Source organism: Pimephales promelas, chromosome 14 (assembly GCF_988280905.1).
Source record: "Pimephales promelas chromosome 14, fPimPro1.hap1.1, whole genome shotgun sequence".
Classification (NCBI taxonomy): domain Eukaryota; kingdom Metazoa; phylum Chordata; class Actinopteri; order Cypriniformes; family Leuciscidae; genus Pimephales; species Pimephales promelas.
The window spans coordinates 11,805,420-11,831,281 of record NC_142782.1 but is presented as its reverse complement, the minus strand read 5'-3'; the positions used below and the strand labels follow the sequence as shown (position 1 = coordinate 11,831,281).

The 25,862-nt window shown below is 35.9% G+C and overlaps 1 protein-coding gene and 1 long non-coding RNA gene across 2 annotated transcripts in view; one reads left to right on the top strand and one right to left on the bottom strand.

Moving 5' to 3' along the window:
* Window positions 1-25,862, bottom strand: part of adgra2 (adhesion G protein-coupled receptor A2) — a 106,322-nt gene that overhangs the window by 2,529 nt on the left and 77,931 nt on the right. The window contains exons 3-18 of the mRNA XM_039682570.2: window positions 22,735-22,806; window positions 21,496-21,567; window positions 21,214-21,285; window positions 20,496-20,659; window positions 16,596-16,809; window positions 14,923-15,087; window positions 14,638-14,836; window positions 13,357-13,506; window positions 13,112-13,273; window positions 10,380-10,580; window positions 9,117-9,306; window positions 8,703-8,911; window positions 6,025-6,152; window positions 5,768-5,891; window positions 4,320-4,468; window positions 466-555 (exon numbers count right to left, since the gene is read on the bottom strand). Of these exons, the coding sequence (XP_039538504.2) occupies window positions 466-555; window positions 4,320-4,468; window positions 5,768-5,891; window positions 6,025-6,152; window positions 8,703-8,911; window positions 9,117-9,306; window positions 10,380-10,580; window positions 13,112-13,273; window positions 13,357-13,506; window positions 14,638-14,836; window positions 14,923-15,087; window positions 16,596-16,809; window positions 20,496-20,659; window positions 21,214-21,285; window positions 21,496-21,567; window positions 22,735-22,806 (2,361 nt within the window). The remainder of the gene's footprint in view (window positions 1-465; window positions 556-4,319; window positions 4,469-5,767; window positions 5,892-6,024; window positions 6,153-8,702; window positions 8,912-9,116; window positions 9,307-10,379; window positions 10,581-13,111; window positions 13,274-13,356; window positions 13,507-14,637; window positions 14,837-14,922; window positions 15,088-16,595; window positions 16,810-20,495; window positions 20,660-21,213; window positions 21,286-21,495; window positions 21,568-22,734; window positions 22,807-25,862) is intronic.
* Window positions 6,058-9,251, top strand: LOC148973682 (uncharacterized). The gene is made up of 2 exons (XR_016146475.1): window positions 6,058-6,197; window positions 8,480-9,251. It is a non-coding gene; the product is annotated as an uncharacterized LOC148973682 (long non-coding RNA).

Genomic DNA, 25,862 nt, shown 5'->3' with positions numbered 1-25,862 from the left:
GAAGCTAATAAAAAACTAAGAGGATGACCTCAGTCAATTTCATTTTATTATTATATTAAGTGTCGCCAGACTATCTGTAAGACTGCGATGTGACAAAAACACCATAAAACCTGTAACAAAAATATCACATGGTGAAAATGAAATGAAATAATTTTCATTGGAGTGCAGCCTAGATCCAGTGCTGGATACAATGCTTGAGTTGTGCTGCTGTAAAGATTCTTGATTATTGGTACTCAATACTGACAGAATGCATGGCAAAATACTATAGTGAAATAGCAAACATTTAGTGTAAGCATTCCACTTTTATTTAATAATATATTTCAAATTATATATAGAAGAGTTTTGTCCTATATATCAAGAATCAGTGTATTAATTTTAGCACCAGGTAGGTTGTTGATGATATAAACATCTAAAGCTAGACATGAGCAAAAAAATGTCCCTAATGTTTATAAACACAGTACTCACTAAGGAATGTTGTCTCCATAGTTATTGATGTTTACAGCTGCAGTAATACCACATATGATGAGTGGGACACCGCCAGCTATCAAATAAAACCTGCCAAGAGAAACAGAGATAAAGAAATTAATGCAAAATTGCAAATGCTTGGTAACCATGGTAAAATAATTAATCTTTAATTTATTCAGTATAAATATAAAAATAAATAATTTTATAAATAATTTTCAAATGAGGGATCTATCTATTAGCCAATCTTTCATTTACTGTTTGGTTTTCAAAGCATCATGCACACATACTGTATATATATATATATATATATATACAGATATAGATATAGATATAGATATATATAAATACACACACATGCATGTATATTTAAGAAAAAATATTATTTATGTATAAAATATTGATATTTATATATAATATAAATTATATATAAATCTATATACAGTATATACATGAAAATATTTCTTAAATATATGTAATATAAAGCATGTGTGTGTATTTATATTTATAAAATAATTATACACAGTACACCCACATATATTATGTAAACAAAGACTTTTATTTTGGATATATGATTAATCGCGATTAATCGTTTGACAACCCTAATATATATATATATATATATATATATATATAATTTAATTAAAAAAAAATATGTTAGCTCTTTATAAGTGTGTGAATGTCAGTGAGCATGAAGACCTGGGTTCAAATCCCAGGTGATTTTGTTCCCGGACTTAACTTAATTTAACTTAAAGGGATAAGTCACCCAAAAATGTCATTCTGTAATCTCATCATGTCTTCACCCTCCAAACCTGTATGAATTTATTTCTTCTGCTGAACATAAAAGAAGATATTTAAATGTCTGTAACCAAACAATGTATGGTCCTTATATACTTCCATATATATTTTTTTTTTTAGTTTTTTTTTATATATACTTTAGAAGTCAATGGGGCCCATCAACTGTATGGTTACCCACATTCTTCAAAATATCTTCTTTTGTAAACAGCAGAAGAAAGAAATTCGCTTACACTTTATTTTAAGGTGACGTAGTTAAATTGTATTCACTCAATTAACTACTGAGTAATATTAATTAACCTGTACTATAGAGTTACGGTTAGGTTTAGGGTTAGTTATAATTATGCATAATATATTGTTATTACTATAGTACAGCCCATTCTCACCCCCAAGGCGTCACTTAACTGACGCCTTGGGAAGCATTTGGACATGCTTCAATATCTGACGCTTTAGGCGCCCTTTAGCGTCAGTTAGATGACGCCCTAGGATCGCGTGTACCCTACCCCCACCCCATACCTAAACCTAACCGCGTCCTCTAACTGACGCTTTCCAGTTAGATGACGCCGTAGGATCGCGTCATGTAAGTGACGCTAAAGGGCGCCTAAAACGTCAAATATTGAAGCATGGTCAAAGGTGACGCCTTGGGGTGAGAATGCGTTGTATAGTAAGTACATGTAGTAACGTGTAACTACGTGCAGGTTTGGAAGAACTTGAAGGTAAGTAAATGAGGACAGAGTTTTCATTTTTGGGTGAACTATACCTTTAATAATCAGAAACAAAAGTTACTAAAAATGTTAAATGGACATACAGTAACACTGCTGTCAGTTATATTTGCTACAGATGTTCCCTTTGCTTGCCGTAAAAGACATTTGTGTGGTCTATACATTAGGTTAGTTCTGTGACACTGTCTGTCAATGAGGAGCTGAGTCTGGGCTCCAGACAGTGAAGGAGGGAGAGGAAAAATAACAAGATTTGTCCTAGGAGGCAGGCGTGGGATCTGGCCAGACCTCCCTAGGGAAGAGCATGGAGGTCTGGGGTAAAAACAGAGAACACAGAATAGAAAGAATGAATATATTTGCATGCATGTCTTTGAGGACATGTGAACGTTGGCCTTAACTAGTCCTACCGCTCATTTGATTTACAACTCTGTCCACTTTAATCTTTTCCCATTCCCCATATTTGTGCTCTCTTTCCTCTGTCTGACTCTCCATAACAGCAGATGGGAATCAGCTTTTATCTGAACAATGATGGTCTTTGATTAGGCCATTTGTTTTTCATCATGGTGGTCCATTCAGTTGCTCTCAAATGCCCAATTTCCTCCTGTACACGCTTATCAATAGTTTCTTCTCAGGAAGTGCTCATTCAATAAGACGTTTGCACATAAAACTGTCAATGTTTTACGACCAATTTGAGATATGACAATTACTCTGAATACTGCAAGAGCTCCGATGGAACCCATACATAGTATTTTGATGATGATGACAGGAAGGAACTTTTAATGTTATCAACTTATGTTATGTTCATACTGGTACAACAGCAGTTATTCAAGAGGCTTTTGAACAGTAATGTTTCTTAGGATGAACGTTGGATGTAAAAGAGATATTTGTGTGGCTTGTCCGTTATAAAATTCCAGGGACAAGAGATTCTGTTGTGTGTCAAGATCTCATCCCTCTGCAAAATCCTACACACTTTCCTCAATACCTGATCAGATTGGAGCCCTCTTTTGGTATTAAAAACTACTGTCAGGTTGTATTAAAACACACAGTGAAAATTAGCTTTGAAAAGGCTTGGACATGGTTATTTTTGCGGCTGATTTTATAGCATTGGTAGAGTTTCCAATTTAGATGCCAAATGTATGGTAGGAGAGTATTTAAATGAATCAGGCAAGGTGATTCACTAAGGTTTGCACTAGTCAGTACTGGTATTGCGCTATTATTTACCGCCCAAAAAAAGTGTGTCTTAAACCAGACGCTTTAATTTGTGTGTCGTCAGTAGATCAGCCGCAAAACTTTCCACTCCCATCTGTGCTTTTTTTTTCGGGATTGCTCTTGCACGCTATTTAGCCCTGTTTAGTAAACCTGGCCCGTAGTGTGTTAGTGTGTTAGCTTTTTTAACCACTTAGAACTATGCTAAACTAGTTTTCTAAGCTGTTACCTTGCTAATCGAGGATTAAATGAAAAGAAAAAGAAAGGGAAATGTTTAATTTGACCATTTTTTGCTTTAGTAATATAATGTGAGTGTGATATGTTATGGAAAAACATTAATGAACAATCACTACCATGATCATGATGGCATTTCCAAAGTTATATTTGTCATTTTAAAGGATTAATATTTTAAATGAATGCTCTTCTTTTGAACTTTCTATCATACAAATCCTGAAAATTAAAATGTATCACGGTTTCTAGACAAATAGTGAGCAGCACAACTGTTTTTCACATTGATAATAAGAAGAAATGTTTCCTTGAACACTAAATTAATGTGACACTGAAGACTTGAGTAACGATGCTGAAAATTCATCACATTTATAAATGAAACTTTAAAATGTATTTAATATTTTAAATTGTAAATATATTTCACAAAATTACAGTTTTTGATTAAAAAATGAAGCCTTGTTGAGTTTAAGACATTATAAAATCTTAACCAAACCTTTTGAACAGTAATATTTTCATGACTAATAATGTTGACATTCTTAATCATGAATGGTGTTCTGACACCAGTTGTGTTTGTTGAGTTAATTCAGCCTAGAATGATCTCATGGGTGGCTGGAAAAAAAAAACACTAACATTTCCGATTTGAACAGCAATAAAAAGTCCAATTTGCACCTTTAAATACTAAAATTACCTCATGCCCTCATGTAAAACAATTACAGTCCATGTGGGCCTATTGATTGGTTTACAAAGAATTTTTGTTCAACGTGGCTTTTATGGGCACTGGAGGCCAGATTATAGAGAAAAAACATAGATATCTGTGAGTTTGAGTGTGCTTGTAAAAGATAACTTATGGAAAACAGCTGGTTATTATTCATCAAATGCTCCCAAACCCTCCATGATGACTTGACTGACCTGAGCATGGGCCGCTGGGTTGGTTGTACAGCGGTCTCGCCTTCTACTTGTTGTGGAGTCCTCAATAAAGCTTCTTTATATATTACCCTGGCGCTAACACCGATCCATAACAAAGTGGACAGAGAAGAGTAGTGAAGAACAATCCCCACCTGACACAAACATACACATACATGAGTAACACAAGTAAAGTAACAAGATGTTAGCGCATAGAAAAAATAAACATTTTTGAGTTAATATATTACTAAGGCCGTGACACGCTTAAAGGGATAGTTCACCCAAAAGTGAAAATTCTTTCATCATTTACCCCCCCTCATGTTGTTCCAAACCTCTATGTGTTTATTTGTTCTGCTGAACACAAAGGAAGATATTTGGAAGAATGTTTTAATCAAACAGATCTCATTCCCCATTGACTTCCATAGTAGGAAAAATACATATGGTAGTCAATGGGGAATGAGATCTGTTTGATTAAAACATTCTTCCAAATATCTTCTTTTGTGTTCAGCAGAACAAATAAACACATAGAGGTTTGGAACAACATGAGGGTGAGTAAATACTGACAGAATTTTCATTTTTGGGTGAACTATCCCTTTAAGTCTGTGCTTGAACACACCAAAATGACTACAGTCGACTGTCAACTAGCGTGAGCGTTCTGTGCCTGGTGTAAGGAAATAACCGTCTATATCACCAGGAACCAATAATCCATGTTTTGTCATTCAAAAATTGAAACTGAAACTAGGACTGTAGATATAGCATTACCATTTTGAATATCAATCATGCTGATCAGTTTCCTCATTCTAGGCGACTCCTGCTGTTCTGACTTCAAGTGCCGTCCTAACTTCTTTGTTCGCTTTCATCACTTTCACTTTTATTCTGGTTCGCTAAGCTAAACAGTTAATCAGAGTTCTCTCTCTCACCGATTCAACATGCCCAATCGGCCAAAATACCCCCGATGATGTCTAACTAGGGAAGACAGTGTGGAACACGCCACAAAAACGTATTTTATTAATATTAACATTTCCCATCATGGGATAAGTATTTATGTTGTCTGAATTAATTCGGTTTAAATTCAAATTGTAAATAAAATGTTAAACATGAACGCATTATGCAATCTTTTAAGACGTTTCTTCTCATTTAGGGTCAAAAACCCTAAATTTCTAAATAGAAACCCCTTTTTTTCAAGAGTGTAAAATGCCACTAAAAAACTAATGATTTAGTTTTTGAATGCTTATGTTCTTTTTAAAAAATCATTTTTCTTTACTGTTTTGTGCATTTTTGCACTGTAAAACTAGAAATCACTCTCACTGAATCTCCACAATATCAAGTCGATCTTTTGTTTGCCAGTAGCATTTGTAGCATCTTCTTATGTGTTTGTGAAGTGACCTTGAAAAAGCTGCAGGAAAAGTGGCCTAATAAAATAAAACTATTACGTAAGAGAAATGGAAACTTACTGCCTGGCATACAATTGGGTAGCCGGTCAGAGTGATGCCTCCAGCAAATACTGCGGACGTCATTGCGATGTGGAAACTAGTGTTCAGGAGTGTGTGCCAACTCTTCCTTGTGATTCTGATAGAGCTGAATGGCAAAGAAAGCATCTTTTATGTCCACAAGTTTGGCTATTCCAGTAATAACCAATCAGATAGCAACATTATAGAGAGCTGTGTGCTTACTACCGTGTGGCAACAGTTTGCAAGACTTTTTTTAATACCTGTGATGCAGTATATAGGTGATGATGATGGTGAAGAGACACAGGAGTAGCACTGCAGTGCACGTGTAGATCACTGGATGGAGCACTTCCACTGGAACTGAAGGTGAACCTGGGAAATCTGGCATCTCCTGAAATATTGAACAATATTGGTATTGATAAATATTGAGGAAATGGTGAGAATATTTATCTATCTATCTATCTATCTATCTATCTATCTATCTATCTATCTATCTATCTATCTATCTATCTATCTATCTATCTATCTATCTATCTATCTATCTATCTATCTATCTATCTATCTATCTATCTATCCCTAATACTAAACCTAACCCTAAAGGAATATAACTAATTACTGTAATATAACTCATACTTAAATGTTTTACACAATAACAAGAACACCTTAAAATCATCATAAGCAAGTTTCAGAGAAATTGGTCTAACGTCAGAACTGTAAATCATGGATTCTTCAGTGCCAAGCATTTCGATCTATCAAATATTATTCATACAATTTTCTCAATAACACCCAATAGGACCTAACATTAAAATCGTTTTACGTGTGTCAGGACGAAGATATGTAGGTTGCACATTTTTACAGTATGTGGACTTAGAGGTATTTAGAAAGTTCTGAGTAATGTAAAGTAACTACATTGGTTAAGGTTACAGTAGGTTTAGGGGTAGGTTCAGTGTTACTGTGTTAGTACCAAGTTATTACCCAGTTATTGCAATTACCATAATAAGTATAGAATGCACATAGGGAACATAAATTTAAAATAGTGCTAACGAAATGTAGTGTAAAGTAGCGGTTTGTAATGGGAGATCTGTCCTTCCAAAGTTAAAGGGTTAGTTCACCCAAAAATGAAAATTCTGTCAGTATTTACTCACCCTAATGTTGTTTCAACCCCGTAAGACCTTCGTTCATCTTCGGAACACAAATTAAGATATTTAAGATATTAAGATCGCTCCTGCATACAGTCCATAGGCTTCTTGAGGTACTGGCTCTTGCTGTCCCCAAAGAAGTCATTAAAGACATTGTTAAAATAGTCCAAGTGACTACAGGGGCTCAATCTTAAGTTTATCAAACGACGAGAACACTTTTGTGCGCAAAAAAACTACAAAAATAACGACTTTATTTCAACTATTCACTTCCTTCTCCATGAGCCTGTAAGTCAGTTAACGTAGTGTGATTGCGTAGAGCTACGTCACACGTAGGCTCACTATTGGCCGACGCTGGTCATGTGTGTGTGATGCGTGTGACGTACAATAACAGAAGCTTACGCTATTAAACTAGTAACCTGACTCGCGCAGAGGGAGAAATAAACGAATAGTTGAAATAAAGTCGTTATTTTTGTTGTTTTTTTGCGCACAAAAGTGTTCTCGTCGTTTGATAAACTTAAGATTGAGCCCCTGTAGTCACTTGGACTATTTTAACGATGTCTTTAATGACTTTTCGAGGACAGCAAGAGCCAGTCCCTCAAGAAGCCTATGGACTGTATGCAGGAGCGATCTTAATATCTTAAATATCTTAATTTGTGTTCCGAAGATGAACGAAGGTCTTACGGGGTTGGAACAACATGAGGGTGAGTAAATACTGACAGCATTTTCATTTTTGGGTGAACTAACCCTTTAAGAATTGTCTATACATATCTCCAAGGGTGGGCAAGTTAGAGGAGCTCATTAGCTTTATAAGACTTTCTACAACACTTGGTTACCATTTACACCACAGAGTAAAAATAAAATGGACATATTAAGGTTCACATTTCATTGTATTGGTGTCTGTTTCAAAAATCCAGCTGCCTCGCTGTCTACTTCTTACATTTCTATGCAACATCGTAACTGTCATCAAACATCATAGTTTTGATTTGAAATGTTCTACAGAAAAAGCAACATAATGTATCATTCATTCAGTGCTTTGAATAAAAGACTGATTACAGCTGAGTTTGCTGTTGGAAAACAACACATATGGAAAACACAAATATTGGGTAATATATTCCGTTTCTAATTTAAATTGAACCATTTTATTGATACTTTTCAGTACTGAACGAAATATCAAGTGTGTGCTTGATATTTGATATTTCAAAATATCAAATGGGCCCTTTACATATTTCCAGAGTTCTCCAAAGCAAAAGCCATCATAGTTTGGTAAACTTCTATAGTGGTGAATGGGAGACGACAGGAAATATAGTTTTTGTATTCTCATTTGCTCCAACAGCAAAAGAAAAAATACATAGAGAGATTGATTACAGCAGGAAGAATCAGTGAATCCTCGAGGCAGTGTAAATTTGTCTTTTTTCTTTCCTTGTAATTTACTGCCAAGATAAGATGACGCAAAGTGTTATACATTTATTTAAAATTTCAAAAATTGTAAAAATTGTTTTTGTTGTTGATCACATTCTGTGAAAAGTGTCTATTGTCATTCATTTTGCTTTATTGGACATCTCCGAATTATTTTTTACAGAACTGCATTCTGAAATGTTTTCTCCATGAAGATCTTCCATGAAGGATACGAGATCCTGGCCCAAAACAAGGTATCTTAAGAGGCAGAAAAATTACAATACCTACTCTTTGGTACAGCCTATACCATTACATATACTGTATACGCTATATATTTTATTTGGAACTGGTTATCTATAAATACAGCCTAGGAATATCAGTATTTTATAAAGGTGTCACAATGTTACCTGTAGTACAGCATAATTGCTCAGCACAGAACAGTGCAGAGTAGAGGTGGACGCATCGCTATGGGCCAGTTGGCAGCCATCTAGACTCCAACTCCCATGATGCTCCAGTGCCTGCAAGCTCCAATGGGCAGCTACAGGGTAATTTCCAGGAGAGGTGTGTCGTAGAGACACAATAATGGGATCGGACTGATTCCACATGCTGCATCCATCTGAAAGGAAGGGAAAGTTGTTTCTGAAAATGAGATGCATGGATTTACTAAATTGAATTGTAGATTTTTAAATCCAAGGATGAATTACATTAATCTTCTCCCATAATGCATGTTCTACAACAGTATTCAGCCAAGTACTCAGAACATTGTTCAAATTTTATAAATGTTTTGAATTCCTTGAAAGTTTGAGGTCAAGGCAACCCACCAAGGCCAACATAGATAACTGGCGTGTTGACGCCACGTCTGCGGGCAAGGTCCGAAGGTCCGGTAAAATTGCTGGTATATGGGAAGAATCTTCCATTGCGGAATGCCACAAACTGCAGCTTACAGTCAGGAGGAGCATTCGCAGGAAAAAGAGAGGCAGGGAGAGACACTGAAGCAAGAGCCACTGCATTCTAGAAAGAGATGGGGAAAAATACAATGTGAGGGCAAAGCAGAGGTGTTTATTAAAGCAAAAAGGCACTTGAGGCATTGCAGTAATTGTACCATGGTTAAGGACTTTTAGATTTATTAAACAGCAGCAGTAGCAATATGATAGACAACAATGATTACACTGTAAAAAACGAATCCTGTAAAAAAAAAAAAAACGGTAAACTACTGGCTGCTGTGGTTTCCAGCATCATACTGTAACTATACGGTGTGTTACTGTTTTTGTGTTTGAGCAAATAGCTGTTAAATTAAAGTTTTATTCTGTAGCTGACAATACGGTATTTAGCTGTTAATTTCAAAGACAGTAACACACCGTAATTTTACGGTATGATGCTGGTAACCACAGCTGCCCCACACACTTTAGTAAACTTTTAAAAAGAATACTTACTATGGATATAATACACTTTATATTTTATAAGAATATACGTAGATGTGTTTTTTATCCTAAATTGCATGTTATTTGCTATAACATGAAAGTGAATTTCTATTGAACTTAAAAGGGCTTTTTGAAGCACTTAAGTAGATTTTATATGTAATTTTAATAATTACCCCTAAATGTTTGTAATTCCACATTTGTAACGAATGATGGACTTTCAATTTAATACATTTAAAATATACTCATTTAAATGTAATATAGTTACATGTATAATAGAATGAGTGAAATGTATAATCGAGTACTCTACAAATAGGTTTAGTGTGTTAGTCAACACATAAAATAAGTGTACTTCTGTAAAGCATGACTAAAGATTATTAAAAAAACAATCATTAAAAATTACCTTTAAACTTTTAAATCACATCTTTTAAGTGTGTTAAGTAACATATTCATGAACATTTTCTCTCTTTAAGTACACTTAAGTGTCCTTTTATTTCAATTATACTAATGATCTGCAAGTACATCTTTGAAGAACCCTACAATACAATTAGCAACTTCTTTTTTCATTGGTATAATAAGTATGTCAGCAACAATAGTGCATAAAGTATGTATATTCCACAGACATATTGGATCAATACTAGGTATACACACAAAACGTAAACAAACCTTGAGATGGAAAGCGTTCAGAGAGGTGTTGTGTGTTCCTGTGGTGCAGCGAAATCGCAGTTGCTGCTCAAGGGAAAATTCAATCCCATCATGCACCTGGCTCCCTCCTGCCCCCTCTCGCCTCTGATAGACTGTGCAGCTCATGCCAGTAAAATGAGCAGGGCGAATCATGTGAGCCTCCATCACAATGTTACGAGAATTCTAAGAAAGTAGAAATACGCTTTGGTGCTCAATAATCCTTTCTTAAAGGGATAGTTCACCCAAAAATGAAAATGACCCCATGATTTACTCACCCTCAAGCCATCTAGATGTATTCAACATTCTTCTTTCAGGCGAATTAGAATCGGAATTATATACAGTATATAAAAAAGTCCTGGCTCTTCCAAGCTTTATAATGGCAGTGAATGGCCAGTTTCTGTTTTGGAGTCCATAAAAGTGCATCCATCCATTATAAAAGTGTTCCACGTGCCACTGGGGGGTTAATTAAGGCCTTCTGAAGCGAAGCGATGGGTTTGTGTAAGAAAAATACCCATAATTAAAACTTTATAGACTAAAACACCTAGCTTCCAGCAGACGGCCTACTGACGCCAAAAGAGTAACACTTGACGATGTAGGATGTAGAAGAAGCGTAAGCTTTGATGCATCTCACGGTTCAAACAAACAGGGCTAGGCAACAAACTCAAGCTTCTCTGATATTTCTCTTTAAAAATTCTCGTTTTAGACTAATTCTTGACTGGTATTTTGATTTGCTCTATCCTCTGCGCTCGATGTCGAAATCCATGTGTATGGCCGTCTGGTGGAAGCTACCCATTTTAGACGATAAAGTTATAAATATGGATATTTTTCTTACACAAACTCATCGCTTCACTTCAGAAGGCCTTTATTAACCCCCCGGATCTATGGGGCACCGTTTGTAAATCGGCTCACGCTGAAAATAAGTCTCCAGACGTTACGCTGGAAGTGATCTCTCGCGCGTCTACGTCACGCATTGTTTACACAGAACCTTTCAAAGGTAAAACTTCCGAAATCTCCGTGTAAACAATGTGTGACGTAGACACGCAAGAGACGTTCAGTTCGGTTCAGTTGGACATCTGATTCAGATCAGTTTGACGGCTGTTAACAAGAGGTAAAAACAATATAAATACTGTTCGTTTTCTCACACAAACCACTCGTTTCGTGTCTTAGGCGATCAGTGTGTACTTACATTTACGAATCATTAAATCAAGTTAAATTTTGACTTCTCTGTGCATGCTCTTTGACGTGGACCCCCATACCTGCATTATATGACTGACAGACAACAACGGTTTGACTGAAAAATGTCAAAATTGAAAATACTGTGGAAACAAAGACACCTACATCTTGGATGCCCTTGAGGTAAGCTAAAACATAACAAAAAATAATTTCAAAGTGAACATTTAACAATTAGGTGTAACATTTAATATTTGGATTTAACTATTTAAAATATCTCTAAGTTGACAAATATAGACGTAAATGTACTAAAAAGTGACAGTAAAAAACATTTGTGCCAGTTTTTAAACATAGTTTGAAGTTAAATGTGACGAAATGTTACTGTTATTTTCAGCGTGAGCCGCTTTACAAACGGCGCCCCCTATACGGATCTGTGTGGAAAACTTTTATTATGGATGGATGCACTTTTATGCACTTTTCAAAACAGAAACAGGACATTTACTGCCAGTATAAAGCTTGGAAGAGCCAAGACCTTTTTTTTTATATAACTCTGATTGTATTCGTCTGAAAGAAGAAGGTCACATATGCCATTGCAATGCCAATTCTATTATTGGTATGCCAATTCTATTACCACTTAACTTTTTATCAAACCTATGATTTAATACTGTTTGTTTCTGTGAATAGTATTGTGCAGGGCATTGTGCAGTACCTAAATGTTTGTAGTTTGTGGTGTCATGGTGTTGTATAATATGTTGTCATGGAGATTTGTTTGTTGCGGTTTTTTTTTTCTTTTGTTTTCTTTTTTTGTATCTACACTGTAAAACATATTTTCAAGATTTGTTATCACAACATATTTTCTTTTGTCAAATCAACTTTATAATGATTTATTTAGTTGAGATAACTTATTATTTTGAGTTTCTGATGGTTAAATTGATCTATTTCATTGTATTAACTCACTTTTTCCAGTTCAATCAACTTAAAATTTTAAGGCAACCCAGGTTACTTACTTTTTTAAGTTAAACCAACGATATTTTTTTACATTGTAGTAATCACAACATTTTTTCTTTTGTCAAATCAACTTAAATAATTTATTTAGTTCAGATAAAATATAATTTTGAGTTTTTGATGGTTAAATTAATCTCCTTCATTGTATTAACTCACATTTTCCAGTTTAATGAACTTAAAAAAAATTTTTTACAGTGTAATGACGTTGTTTTGCTTGGTTTCTTATTGTTGCTTGTAATTTGTTTAATCCTGCTATCCGACCCTGTCTTGACTAGGTCTCACTTGTAAAAGAGGTTTTAACCTCAATGTGACTTTCCTAGTTAAATAAAGATTAAAAAAAAATACACCTGGATGGCTTGAGGGTGAGTAAATCATGGGGTCATTATCATTTTTGGGTGAACTATCCCTTTAATATTATCAATGTTGAAAACAGTTGTATTGCTTAATATATTTTTGTGTGCATTTTTTCAGGATTCTTTGATGAACAGAAAAAAAAAAACAATCTTAGTTGAAATAGTAATAATATGAAGCTGACGTACTTTGGAAAGGTCCTGTGCGTGCGAGTGCAGCTGAGGCCAGGCGAGAGTCTCCAGTGTGTGGACGACTGAACTGCAGGCTCTTTCCTCTCTCTGGGCGCGAGCCAGGATCTGGTCATCTACCTGCATCAGGTTACTGCCCATTTCAACCAGCACCTCAGACAGCTGGGATGAAGGAGCGCATGTATATATAAGGACACAAATGCACGGTGCAATATCAACACAACTGAATACCATCTTCTACTAACCTCACGCAGTTCTGTTATATAGTCCTTGAATTTGTGCATCATCTGAGCCACACAAAAAACATCCACCGTGTCAGTGAAACCGGCGGCCTCCAGAGTGTATGATCGCACCTGGTGCGCCAGAGTCACAGCGTTGGAGGAGTTGATGGGCATCTGAGAGAGGAGGACAGAATTAACCAAAAAAAAAAAATGTATGCCATTATTTGACCACAGATAATCATTATATGGTTATTATGTCTATTATAGGGGAAACATTCATCCTTAAACCATGCTCATGATCACTAGGTTTAACACAAAATTATGACATTCATGAGCATGAGGGTGCTTTCATTAAAGCAAAGGGGCGATAAATCAAATACTGAGCCTTTCTCAAACTCATGTATATTTTTTAGTTCAACTTTTCACTTAACTTATTCTGCTGGCAATATAATTTAAAATGATATAGTCTATATAACTGATGAATAGCTAAGCTGAAAATAAATGTTTTTTTAATGTCTTGTTTCACAGCACAACTGGGACATAACTGGTGATTGTAAAAAAGAAGAAGAAAAGAATTGTGCTTAATTGTATTTAATGTGCACTTGTATCTTATAAGTTTACAATTTAAAACACTGTACTTGCAGAAAATATCATATTTATGAAATAAATGGCCACTTATGTCTGCTAAAGTACATTTCATAACACACTTAAGTTCACTTTTTTTTAAAGCGTCATGTTGAAATAATCTTTTCTCATGCTTTAAAGAAGTACACTTATTCTGAAGTGTTGACTAACATACATGTAAAGTCTTTGATTATAATTGTAACTGTAGTGTGTCATCCGATATTACTTTTAAAACGAATATATATGTAATAAATTGTAATTTCATCATATCAAATGTGTAATTACAAATGTAAATTCACGACATACAAGTTTCACTAGGGAAGTATATTTTAGTTTACCATAAATGCTTGACAGTTCATTAGGCAGTACACTTTAACCATACTTCAAAAACATAATTATGAAATTAATTATAAAAATGTACTTAAGTTACGTCCTACTTAAGTGGTCAAAAAGCACTCTAAAGATCATTTAATATAAATGTAAACAATAATGCATTTTTAAAAATGTTTGCTTTTAAGTATATTCCAGTAAATTATATTATTTCTGTAATAAATACTCTTTTTTAAAAGTATGCTAAAGTGCACTTTTTTCACAAGGAGACGTTTTAATGGATTCACATCTTAGTAATTTGTTCCACATTTGAATAAATATTTATTTTAAAACACAAGACTCTGCACTAACCAGTATGAACGTATGTAGGACCCGTGTGATGTCATTAGTATAGAGGCACTGAGAGTAGTTTCCCTCCTCCCAGCGTCCAGAGCGGTCACAGTTTCGCGAAGCCTTCTTCTGCTCCACACCGCCCCCTATAGTTAAGGAGGGATAGCGCAGATGCAGACAGTACTGGTAGGAGGTGATGCCAGCAAGAGTTCTAGGCCACCTGAAGCCAAAAAGGGGACAGTTGACATTTTGCCATAAGATAAGCATTATTTAGCCACATGTAAAGCTGCAGGACACCTCCCTCACCTGAACTCCCCTCGGTTGTTGGTCACTCTCTGCTCCGGACAGAAGGAGGCGCTGTTCTCCAGCACCACTATCTCCACACTGCGTGAGGTGTTCCCACGGCCCGTGGACACCACACACTCCCACTCACCACTCGCTTCAACGTGGACATTTGACAGGATCAGCTCACTAAAAGATCAACAGAACGATCTGTTGTTATATGTATAACATATATATGAGATATGAGACTCATGAACTTAACATAATCCTCTATTCTCTTTAGTTCAGTGGCATTCAGTACTATTGTAATTAAATTTCAACATCTTTTCAACCCATTTTGCACAAACGTATTAGGCAGCATTGATACAGAAATGTGACGAAATGTTTCTTAAGCATCAAAATCATCATATTCAAATGATTTCTGAAGGATCATGTGACACTGAGGACTGGAATAATAATGCAGAAAAAAACAGCTTTTCCATCACAGGAATAATGATATTTAATAAAACATGTTAAAGTATAAATTAGATATTTTAAATTGTAAAGATGTTTTACAATACTATTTTTATCGTTATTTTGATCACAGAAATGTAGCCTTGGTAAGCATAAGACCTCTTTAAAAACAATTTTTCACATTACAAGTTCACACTTGTAGTTTGTTTTGCATGGTTTGTTTGTTCTGAGGGGAAAAAAAGTATTTAAACCTGGTCCGCTTAGCATTCAAACTGGCATTTTAACACTGAAACTAAAGATACCCAACTTAAAGGCATAGGGATATCTTCACAACCGGATTAGTCAGCTTTAATTACGTAAATATTTTACAACGAAACTTACCAAACATCCAAAACAAAGCTGTGTTCTGGGCTAAATGCACTTGTTGTATAGGCGTAGCCCACATATGATGGTATTTTGACCAGCTGAGAACTCATAAGAGCTTACAAAATGAGTAAAGGAGTCAAAACAGTGGCAGGAATCCCTTCGTCTCACACACACAAATGAGGATCGGCTAGTTCTGATGCTTGTACCGAAATGTAATGGGCAAAATCATAATGAAAAAAAAATGGTATGCTAGAGCATTATTTCCTTTATAGGGTCACATCTTGTGACACATCATGCCCTGTTTTTGGTTTGTGTCATGTCTTTGGTTCGTGTTGTGTTTGTATTTCATTCAAACCACACCAGAGTTAGGGTGTATTCATACCGGTCTTGTTTGGTTCGATTGAATAATCGCACTTGGGTTTGGACCAAACAACCGTACCGAGACCCAGCTGAAGAGATGGCCTCAGTCCGGTTCCAAACGAACTCTTTTAAGGTTCAAATTTCTGTCCAAAGAATGGATGACCTTAGCACATATACGGTTTTGTTTACAAATTTTGGTTAACTTCGCATTGAAGGCAGTGTGAAAGCGAACCATGCCAAACAAACAAAAAAATCAACAATGTATTTGGTCCAGACCAAAGTAAGTGAATTAGCTGACTTTCCTTGTGTGAATACACCATTAGTTTTGTGACCAATCTTTTCAACAGTCTCAGTCCGCTTGTTCGCTGCGCACCAGGGTTCAGATGGCAGCGTTCACACTTATTCAAATGAACCACATTAACAGAGCAATCGCTCTAGGGTTCGTTTTAATCGAACCAAACATGCCAAGCCTGAACACACCCTATATAATCAAACAGGTTCATCTCTGTATGTTTTACCTGGTGATGAATGTGCAGTCATGTTGTACACTCTCTTCTAAATGAACCCCGTTCGTAGGGTCACTGGTGACAGGCTGACTGTTGTGTCGCCAGTGAAGGGTAGTGACTTTGTCAACCAGGGAAGCAGTGCAATGAAAAGGCAGTCTGTCCCCCTTAAACACGACCTGTCGCAGCGTGGGTAACAGAGACAGCGTGTGCAGCTCCAACGGACCCTCTGAAGAGCAAAATTAATTCAACATTAAGATTCACAGAGAAAAATATTATTCAGAAATAAAATAAAGATTTTTTGTAGATTTCTCAGTCTTTGTCCTTTAATACACTGCCTTTCAAAAGTGTATTACATAAAATCACTATATGTATTCAATGCATTAATTTGTTTAAAAGTGGCATCATGTTGCAATAGATTTCTATTTAAATGAAGGACCCTGAAAAAAATCATCAAAAAATATTAAGTTGCAGAACTGTTTTCAACATAATTAATGATAAGAAATGTTTCGTGAGTATCAAATTAGAATATTAGACTGGAGTAATGGAATGGCTGCTGAAAATTCAGCATGATAATGGATATGACAATGTTAATAGGTTTGGTCATGGCGAAATAAATCTGTAACTCAGCTGCTGCAACTGCTGGATGGTTATTATACAGTAAGTACGAGACTTGCTACTTCCGAAACTGCTGTGAGCAAGTAAGACATGCTGTGGCTCTACAAAGCAGTACTGTCTGCAACTGCGCCATCCCTCCTTAACTATAGGGGGCGGTGTAAAGAAGTTTATACAACAGTTTGACGACACAAGTACTACTGCTGTAAAAGCATACATGAATTACCCATAGCAGATCTATAGACCCTTTTACTGTTTTGTACACAATGATGACGTGGCTACGTATGCGCACATATTGGCAACGGAAGTATGGCGAGAATCAGCAGTGTGTCAAGCTACGTGAGTGGATTAAGCAAGACAGGCAGAGAAAGTTATTTAAAAAAGCCAACTTTATCAAATGTTATCCGGCTACCAGATCCATGTACTATAGTGGAGTGGATAGAAGACGTTAGCTCATGGCGAAATATCATAGACTGTAAAAAATATGGACAAAGCGTCTGTGACGTCACCCATAGACTCCCTGAAGAATGGGTTTGAAGCTGTTTATGGGGGGTATGGGCGGCGCCATACTGGAAAATCTTGGAAAATACAAAATACAAAAGTTTCAGAAAGGATACAGAGGTGGTATGTTGTGTTGTGTCAGATCATGGCCGAGACGTAAAATTCACTCGGCGCAGCCCGTTATCAGCTGTCAATCAAAGTTAACCGCCCTTATTTGTCATACGTTTTATATCTAAATATGATCTAAACTAACGAGTTAGAATAAAATTCACCCCCCTCACAGTTGTCAGGCACGCGGAACATATTGAAGATTACAATAAAAGTCCATGGGACCAAACTGTAAACATATGAATTTATGCTGTGAAAACGGACATTATAACATGATGTCTATGGATATTTGCTCCCTTTTGGGACCGGCCTCTAGCGGATTTGAGATGTATTGCAGTTTATCGCACTTCCGGGTTGGCTTCATCTTTCAGATTAGAATGTTGCCGCTTGCGAAATATACAGTGGCGAGATATATAGGCGTATTTAGTTTCAGCAGCGAGCTCATTGGATAGCGATACAGCAGGAACCAATCAGCTGTGCCCTATAGAGAACAATGTGACTTCAAGCAGATTGAGTTAAGAACCTCTCAGTCTGCACCATCTAAGGTTTCACGAGAGAACCTTGTATTCAAACAGAAAAGATCTTTTAAATTGTAATAATATTTCACAATATTACTGTTTAACTGTATTTTTTCAAAATAAATCAAATAAATGCAGCCATGGGGAGCATAAGAGAGCTATTTTTCAACCCCAAACTTTTGAAAGGCAGTGCGTTACGCAGTATTGAAAAAATGTGTGTTAAAATCTCACAGTATATGTCCATGTAATCATTACATTAAATAATTATATATATATATATCAACCCGGTCTCATCCCAAGACGTCATATAACTGACGTTTTGGGACGTCTTTTGACCATACGTCAATATTCGCCTTTTTAGGGCCCCCTTAAACGTTGGTAGATGAGGTTATGGGATCCTAACTCTACCCCAGACCTAAACCTAACCCTAAACCTAACCCGTCACCTAACCGACGTTAAAGGTAAAGCGTCAGTTGTTTGACGCCCGGGATCGCCATCTAGCGACGTTTAAGGGGGCCCTAAAAAGGCGGATATTGACATATGGTCAAAAGACGTCCCAAGACGTCAGTTATATGACTTTTTGGGATGAGACTGTGTTATATATATATACATATTATGTGAAGTGGCCATTGTGGTTCGGCCCCTTTTTGTTGAGGATATTATGTGTAGGGAGATTAGGCCTTCGGTTCTCTATGGATCAGAAATGATTTCTGTGTTTTCATATGTTTTCCTCTTTAATCCTAATAGACTGCATTGTTGGACATCTGCTAATAAGCAAGTTCAAACATATTAGTTCTCATTCACAAATAGCAGGAGGTGTAAGTTCTTTGGGTGTTTTGTTGACATGTAATCATTTGAAATCAGCTTTGCTTGTGAAACAGCCTGGGTGAATCAGACTCTTGTTGAGGGCTGAGGATATGCATTCACAATAGCAGACCCACAGGGGGATCTTTCCTATTCGGTCACAGCCATGCGCTTCTGGCCAACATAAATATGTTTAAGGGCAGCGGAGGAAGAGATGGCGAAATGAGCTGATATTAAAACAGTAACAGGAGCCCCGGTTTGAGGCCCAGGACTTGAAAAAATGCAGCATATGTCTAACAAAAAGATCAGATGAGGTTTAACAGAAAGTCCCTGAGAAATATAATAAGACCCCAGTGGCAAAAGTCAGAGAAAAAGGGAATTTTTAAACAAATATTCTTGATCTTAGCTGGCTAAAACACATGAATTGAGCAACATTGCAATTCAGATAAAATACCAAGGCCAATTAAGAATAGACTGATGATGAGGAACTGTCACTGATAAATTATACTTTACATATATAGAGTCAAGAGTCCAAAAAAACCCTCTAAATTGTGTTGTTATTATTCAAATTTAAAATAATAATAAAATAATAATATTATTCATAATAATAATAAAAAATTAAAAAATAAATAATAGTTCATAATATATATGTCAGCAATAAGCTACGAGATTCTGTGCTGTATAGTGAATAAGTAACGGCTGAAGGGCGTTGTTAGGCACGACGCGAAGTGGAGTAACCCATTCAGCCGTTACGTATTCACGATACAGCACTTGCCTCGAGTACCTTATTGCTTTTATAAAAGGATTACCACACAATAAAAATATTAAAGTAAAAAAAGAAATATTAGTGAAACTTTCATGAAGTAAAATCACTAAAAGCCTTCCTTCTATTAGAAAATAAATAGTCCCTGACCATGAACAGCAACAACGTTCCGATGTCTAATACGCATGAAAGCTCAAATTAAAACAACATAGGAACTGCAGTGTTGCCCAGTGATAAATAGAATCGTTGGGTGAAACGGTCATAGCCCTGTTTTATTATGAATAAAGGACAGCTATTGACCAATCAGAATCAAGGATTGGAACTAACCGTTATATATATATATATATATAATTCAAAATAAAAAATAAACTTTTTTTTTTACAAATTATGTAAATAATAATATTATTATTTAATAATAATAATTTTGCAAAAGTAAAAATTGTGACAACTAGCCCTGTTCCCCTGTATATCCACTAAACATATATGTAGTGTATGTATACATTTTATAATTTATTAAGTAAATGTATTCGTAATTTCCATGCAGATGTGCATATTGTTTTTACACTGAATGTGATATTGTATACGATTGATATTCATTTAGCTCACCACAGCTGAAGTCACTCTCCCTAAGGAGACGTAAGGGTTTGTTCTGAAGCCTTCTGGGATACGCACAGAGTGTTTCATCCCCAAGCCGAGCGGAACTGCTGCGGAGAAAGCCTGGGACCCAGCGCAGACCGCAGTCACATGACAGGAACTCGGAATGAAAGTTTCTAAGAAGCACACAATTGGAGGTAAGAATCAGGTAAAGCTTGTTGTTCAGTCTTAGACACTTCTCCAGAAAGATTATTCACTTATTCGTGTAATGAAAGATGTTCAGTATCTCCTAGATCTTAACAGGAATTAATTGAGTAAAGGAGAGTTTCAGTTGAATGATAACACCACTGTAAATAGTCCACAGAAGTCACCTTTTATTTATATCAATTCTACTGTAATGCAGCTCTTAAAAAATGGTTAATAATAGTGGCATTCATTATTCAGCTGAAGTCAACATTCATAAAATGTGAAATGAGTTCAATTCAGAAATACAGCAGCTCTTAAGAAGGCAACAGATGTTCACTTTAATTCAGGACAACATTGATTCTTAGTTCAGTTGTAGTTGCAATTGCACTCTGCATGAAAGGTAATATTCAAAAAATTATAATTGGAGCACTTAAAAAAAAAAAAAAAAACATCAACATCACTATGCGTGATCTCTCAGGAATACCTCAATCTAAAAAAAAGATTTATGAGCATATGCACCACAGAAGCATTCACTTGAACTCACAGCAGCTTTAGAGAGTGTAACTCCATGAACACATTCGGGTCCAGAGAGGAAAAGATGTTTCCAGAGATGTTTCTAAAATATAAGAACCCAAATGAAACATGTCATTCATTGTCTAAATATGACATAACATTATAAAATGCATTATTTGCAGTAGATGTAGTGCATAATATCATCTTACAGTAAAAACTGAAACTGTCAGACATACTGTAGGTTATCCTGTAAAGAGGCGCTTTGTGTGTTTTAGCCTTCCAGTAAATATTTGTTTCAGAAATAATGACTTACAATTTAGTGAGGTTGGTAAGTCCCTGGAACATTTCTGAAGTCAGGCAGCCAATTCGGTTACTGGATAGGTCACTGTACAGATTACAGTAAATGAGATACATGTTATTTTGTGTTCCATTTCTGCAAGACATATCAGGGCTTCAAAAAATTAAAGCGATCATTATACAATGAGCAATGTTGCAACTTTTGAAACTATAGCTTTTTAGACTATAAGCTCATTTGTTCAACAACAGTCAAGCCATTTCTTAAGGTGATTTTGATGTATGATATTGGATGTACGAAGTAAGTTTCTAACAGAGTAGGAACAGGTAATGTGCTCCAGTACCAATACTTATCTTTATTTAAACTATTATGTTAAACTTAATTCACTTCTTTTTCCTTGATAAGTGTGTTTGTACTGGTGTTGTATCACTCGAGTCTGGTCTTGGTCTCAAAACAATTTTTTTGTCTTAGTCTCGCCCACATTTGAACTCAGTCTTGTCTTGGTCCTAGACTAAGAGAAATCTCAATCGGATTTTATCTCAATACCGGTCTAGATCACTGAGAACAGTGGGGATATCATTAAATTGCCAGTGCATTATCTGACGTATTTGCTATGATCATCAATTTAATTGGATGTAAAACTTCCTGGTTCAAATGCAAGCAATAACTTCAATACATTTCTAATTTGATTTCTTTTGTTATCAAAAAACGAGGGGTTGTGTCAAAAAGTGTCATTAATATGAGTACAAATGCCCACAAAATTCAAGATATGATTTCAAAAAAGCACTTGTATGAGATCTTTTTTTTATATTTTAACATATGATGTAATTAAGCAATATCGCAAGAGAGCTGTTTTTACAAATATGAGCATAATTGCAAACACATTATTGATATTATGCAATGTTCAATAAACAAGTTAACATTAGAGACAATTGTTTAACAGACAATTATCGACAATCCATATCGGCATCGAGTAGACAAATCCATAGAAGAACTGTTGTTAATTTCCGGGAAACACACAACAGTGTTTCTTTACTGAATGAATCAGCATGCTTCGAACATTTCGGTTATATAAATGATTCAGTGACTCACTCATAAAGTGATTTGCCGCGATTTAGTTTCATTTTTAAAGGTATCAAGCAAGTAAATGTTCTTGCGTATCAAGGTTTAAGTAGTTTTGTTGGTGAAAACGGTTGCAATAATTATTGGTAAAAGTGCGTAACTGATGTCTTGTTATAAAAACGGATCATGACTTACAGTTTTCGAAGAGCTGTGAGACCCAGAAAGGCTCCAGGCATGATGGTGCTGATTAAGTTATTCCTGAGATCCCTGAGGAAGAGACAAATACCGAAACATCTGAGCAGATCAACTTACATGTTATGTTTAAACAAATTTCCCATGCATTACACTAATAGCAACCTCTTTTCCTTTTTTAAGCATGTTGCCTATGTTTGCCTTTAATTCATGAACTTAATATATTACAAAAAGATAGATAAGATGAATAGATATGTATTTTGAAAGAAAAGGAAGTTATATGTTTGTATATGTTGAACATTGAAGTACAAAAAAACATATCAGCATAAAATAACATGAAATAAAATATCAAACACTTTTATATGCCCTTGCCCTGCCTTTAACGTTTTCTTTGTCCTGCCTCTGTTTGAGATTGAAAGAAAATTCCTGTTTTTTTTGTTTTTTTTTAACCATATCTCAAACCACACCTGGTCCTGAGGCTCAAAATCAAGGCAGATTCCCAAGAAGAGAAAACAGACAAACATCAGAGGGAATCAGGAGCAGGAGAAACTGGAGATGCCCTATTTAAACCATGGACACCAAGTGAATCTTCCCACATAAACTTACACCTTCAGGAGTCTATAAATATTCATTTCCAATACAAGCTTTGAAGGTAGTGTTACAGGACACCTCTGTCCTGGCCCAGATGTTTGCTTATGTCCATGTGTTGAACCACTTATCAGTGTATTCGCCCATCAAAATATGGATTCACACACATAATGTAACTTCTAAATTATGTACACTTCTATTGAACTTGCTAAAACAAGGTTGAGCCATTATGAGACAGGAGTTGACCTTTATCATTCCCATAATTCCCTGCTGGCCAGATAATAAAAACATGCAAGAGTTTCAGAGATTCATTTGTACATTGTTAAGATTATTGAATTAAGAAAGCAAATAGGATTTCATGGTAACTTTAAATTAAAAAAAACATTAAAACTTAATGTATTACTTTGAAAACTTAGAATGGCTTCAGTGTGATATATAAATTAAATTTCATATAAAACAATAGCACATACACTGTGTGTGTGTGTGTGTGTGTGTGTGTGTGTGTGTGTGTGTGTGTGTGTATATACTGTATATATATATACATACACTGTGTGTGTGTGTGTGTGTGTGTGTGTGTGTGTGTGTGTGTGTGTGTGTATATATATATATATATATATATATATAGACTCTCTGTGTGTGTGTGTGTGTGTGTGTGTGTGTGTGTATATATATATATATATATTATTATAAAGTATGTTGCATGCTTACTTTTAAATTAAAATATAATAAGCAGTCTATAAAATAAATAAATATTGCTATAAATAATATCAGCATACATACATACATACATACATATACATATATTCTATTTACAATTAATATACAATTAAAATGTTTCAAATAAATGTAATTTCAAAAAGTAAGTTTATGCTAATGTTGTACGGTTTACATAATGCGCTACATTTAAAATGAATAAATAATTACGCAAACATCATTATAAATTAATTCAATTTCTAATATTAACTTAACCACAAATTATATACTAATTTTATACGTATTAATGTGTTGTAGGACTGAATTATGTGGCTAATATTTCCTAACATTGAACAAAAATAAACCTCACTAATAAAGCAAGCTTCCTCTGTCCTAATGTATAGCAGCTCTGTCAGTGCTGGTATAGCAAACAACAACGCATTCTCACCCCAAGGCGTCACCTTTGACCATGCTTCAATATTTGACGTTTTAGGCGCCCTTTAGCGTCATTTACATGACGCGATCCTACGGCGTCATCTAACTGACGCTAAAGGAAAGCGTCTGTTAGAGGACGCGGTTAGGTTTAGGTGTGGGGTGGGGGTAGGGTACACGCGATCCTAGGGCGTCATCTAACTGACGCTAAAGGGCGCCTAAAGCGTCAGATATTGAAGCATGTCCAAATGCTTCCCAAGGCGTCAGTTAGGTGACGCCTTGGGAGTGAGAATGGGCTGCAAACAACACTTCAGCATTATATCATGTGCTCAATATAAACAAGATCATCACAACAGCTTGATAACAGATATGCTGTGTATTATTGCAGGGAACCAAGACATTTACACCGGCATGACAGAATGCAGTAAAGTGCTAGTCTGTCACATCTCTATAGCCCAGTGAGAGCTGCATGATTGACACATTAATAGTTATCAGGGTGAATATGCGAGAGGGGTACAAGTTGAGAAAGTGACCACAGGAGAAAGTTATGCACTATTAAGTCCACGTGTTTAAATTCCTATGAATACGAAGAGTGTGATACCGGGGTAAATTGGATATATTGTAGACTATTCCTGTCTATGAATGTGAACTGCTGAATGAACCTGCTCACAAATGTGTGTGTGTGTGTGTGTGTGTGCCAGTAGCAGTGCTCTTGGACAGGGAACAATAGCTGTTTCCTGGCTAGCGTGTCCTAACCCTCATTAGCACTGTGATGAAAAGGGAGACTCTACCCACTGTTTCCTCACACACACACCGCTAGAGTAAAGGTCAGAGCAAAGTGTGCTCTCTGTGTGTGAAGATCAACACAACGGCTCACAGACACTCTCTTATCGCTGAGATGGGGAATGTGGAACAGGGAGAGTTCTCTTCCTAAAGTCTGGAGCGTGCACACACACACACACACACACACACACACACACACAATCCAGAACCACAGTGTCAGCATGGTTGGATTGATTAAAAGCCTCATGAAATCATGAGTTTTGTGGATTTGAATGCGAGTGCATTGACAAAACAATGTTTTAGTACATTTACATATTATAAATGTGCAGTCTTTCTTTTCTAGATCACTATATTGATGACTCAGAAGTATATTTATTTTGATGTGTTGACTTACATAATAATGTGGGTTGTGGTGATGGTGCAGTGGATAAGACACATGCCTGTGGTGTGAGAGACCCGGGTTCGAGTCCACTGTGAGACGCCAATGTGTCCCTGAGCAAGACACTTAACCCCTAGTTGCTCCAGAGGTGTGTGACCTCTGACATATACAGTACAGCAATTGTAAGTTGCTTTGGATAAAAGCGTCAGCTAAATGAATCAATTTAAATGTAAATGTAATAAAGCACATGGAAAGA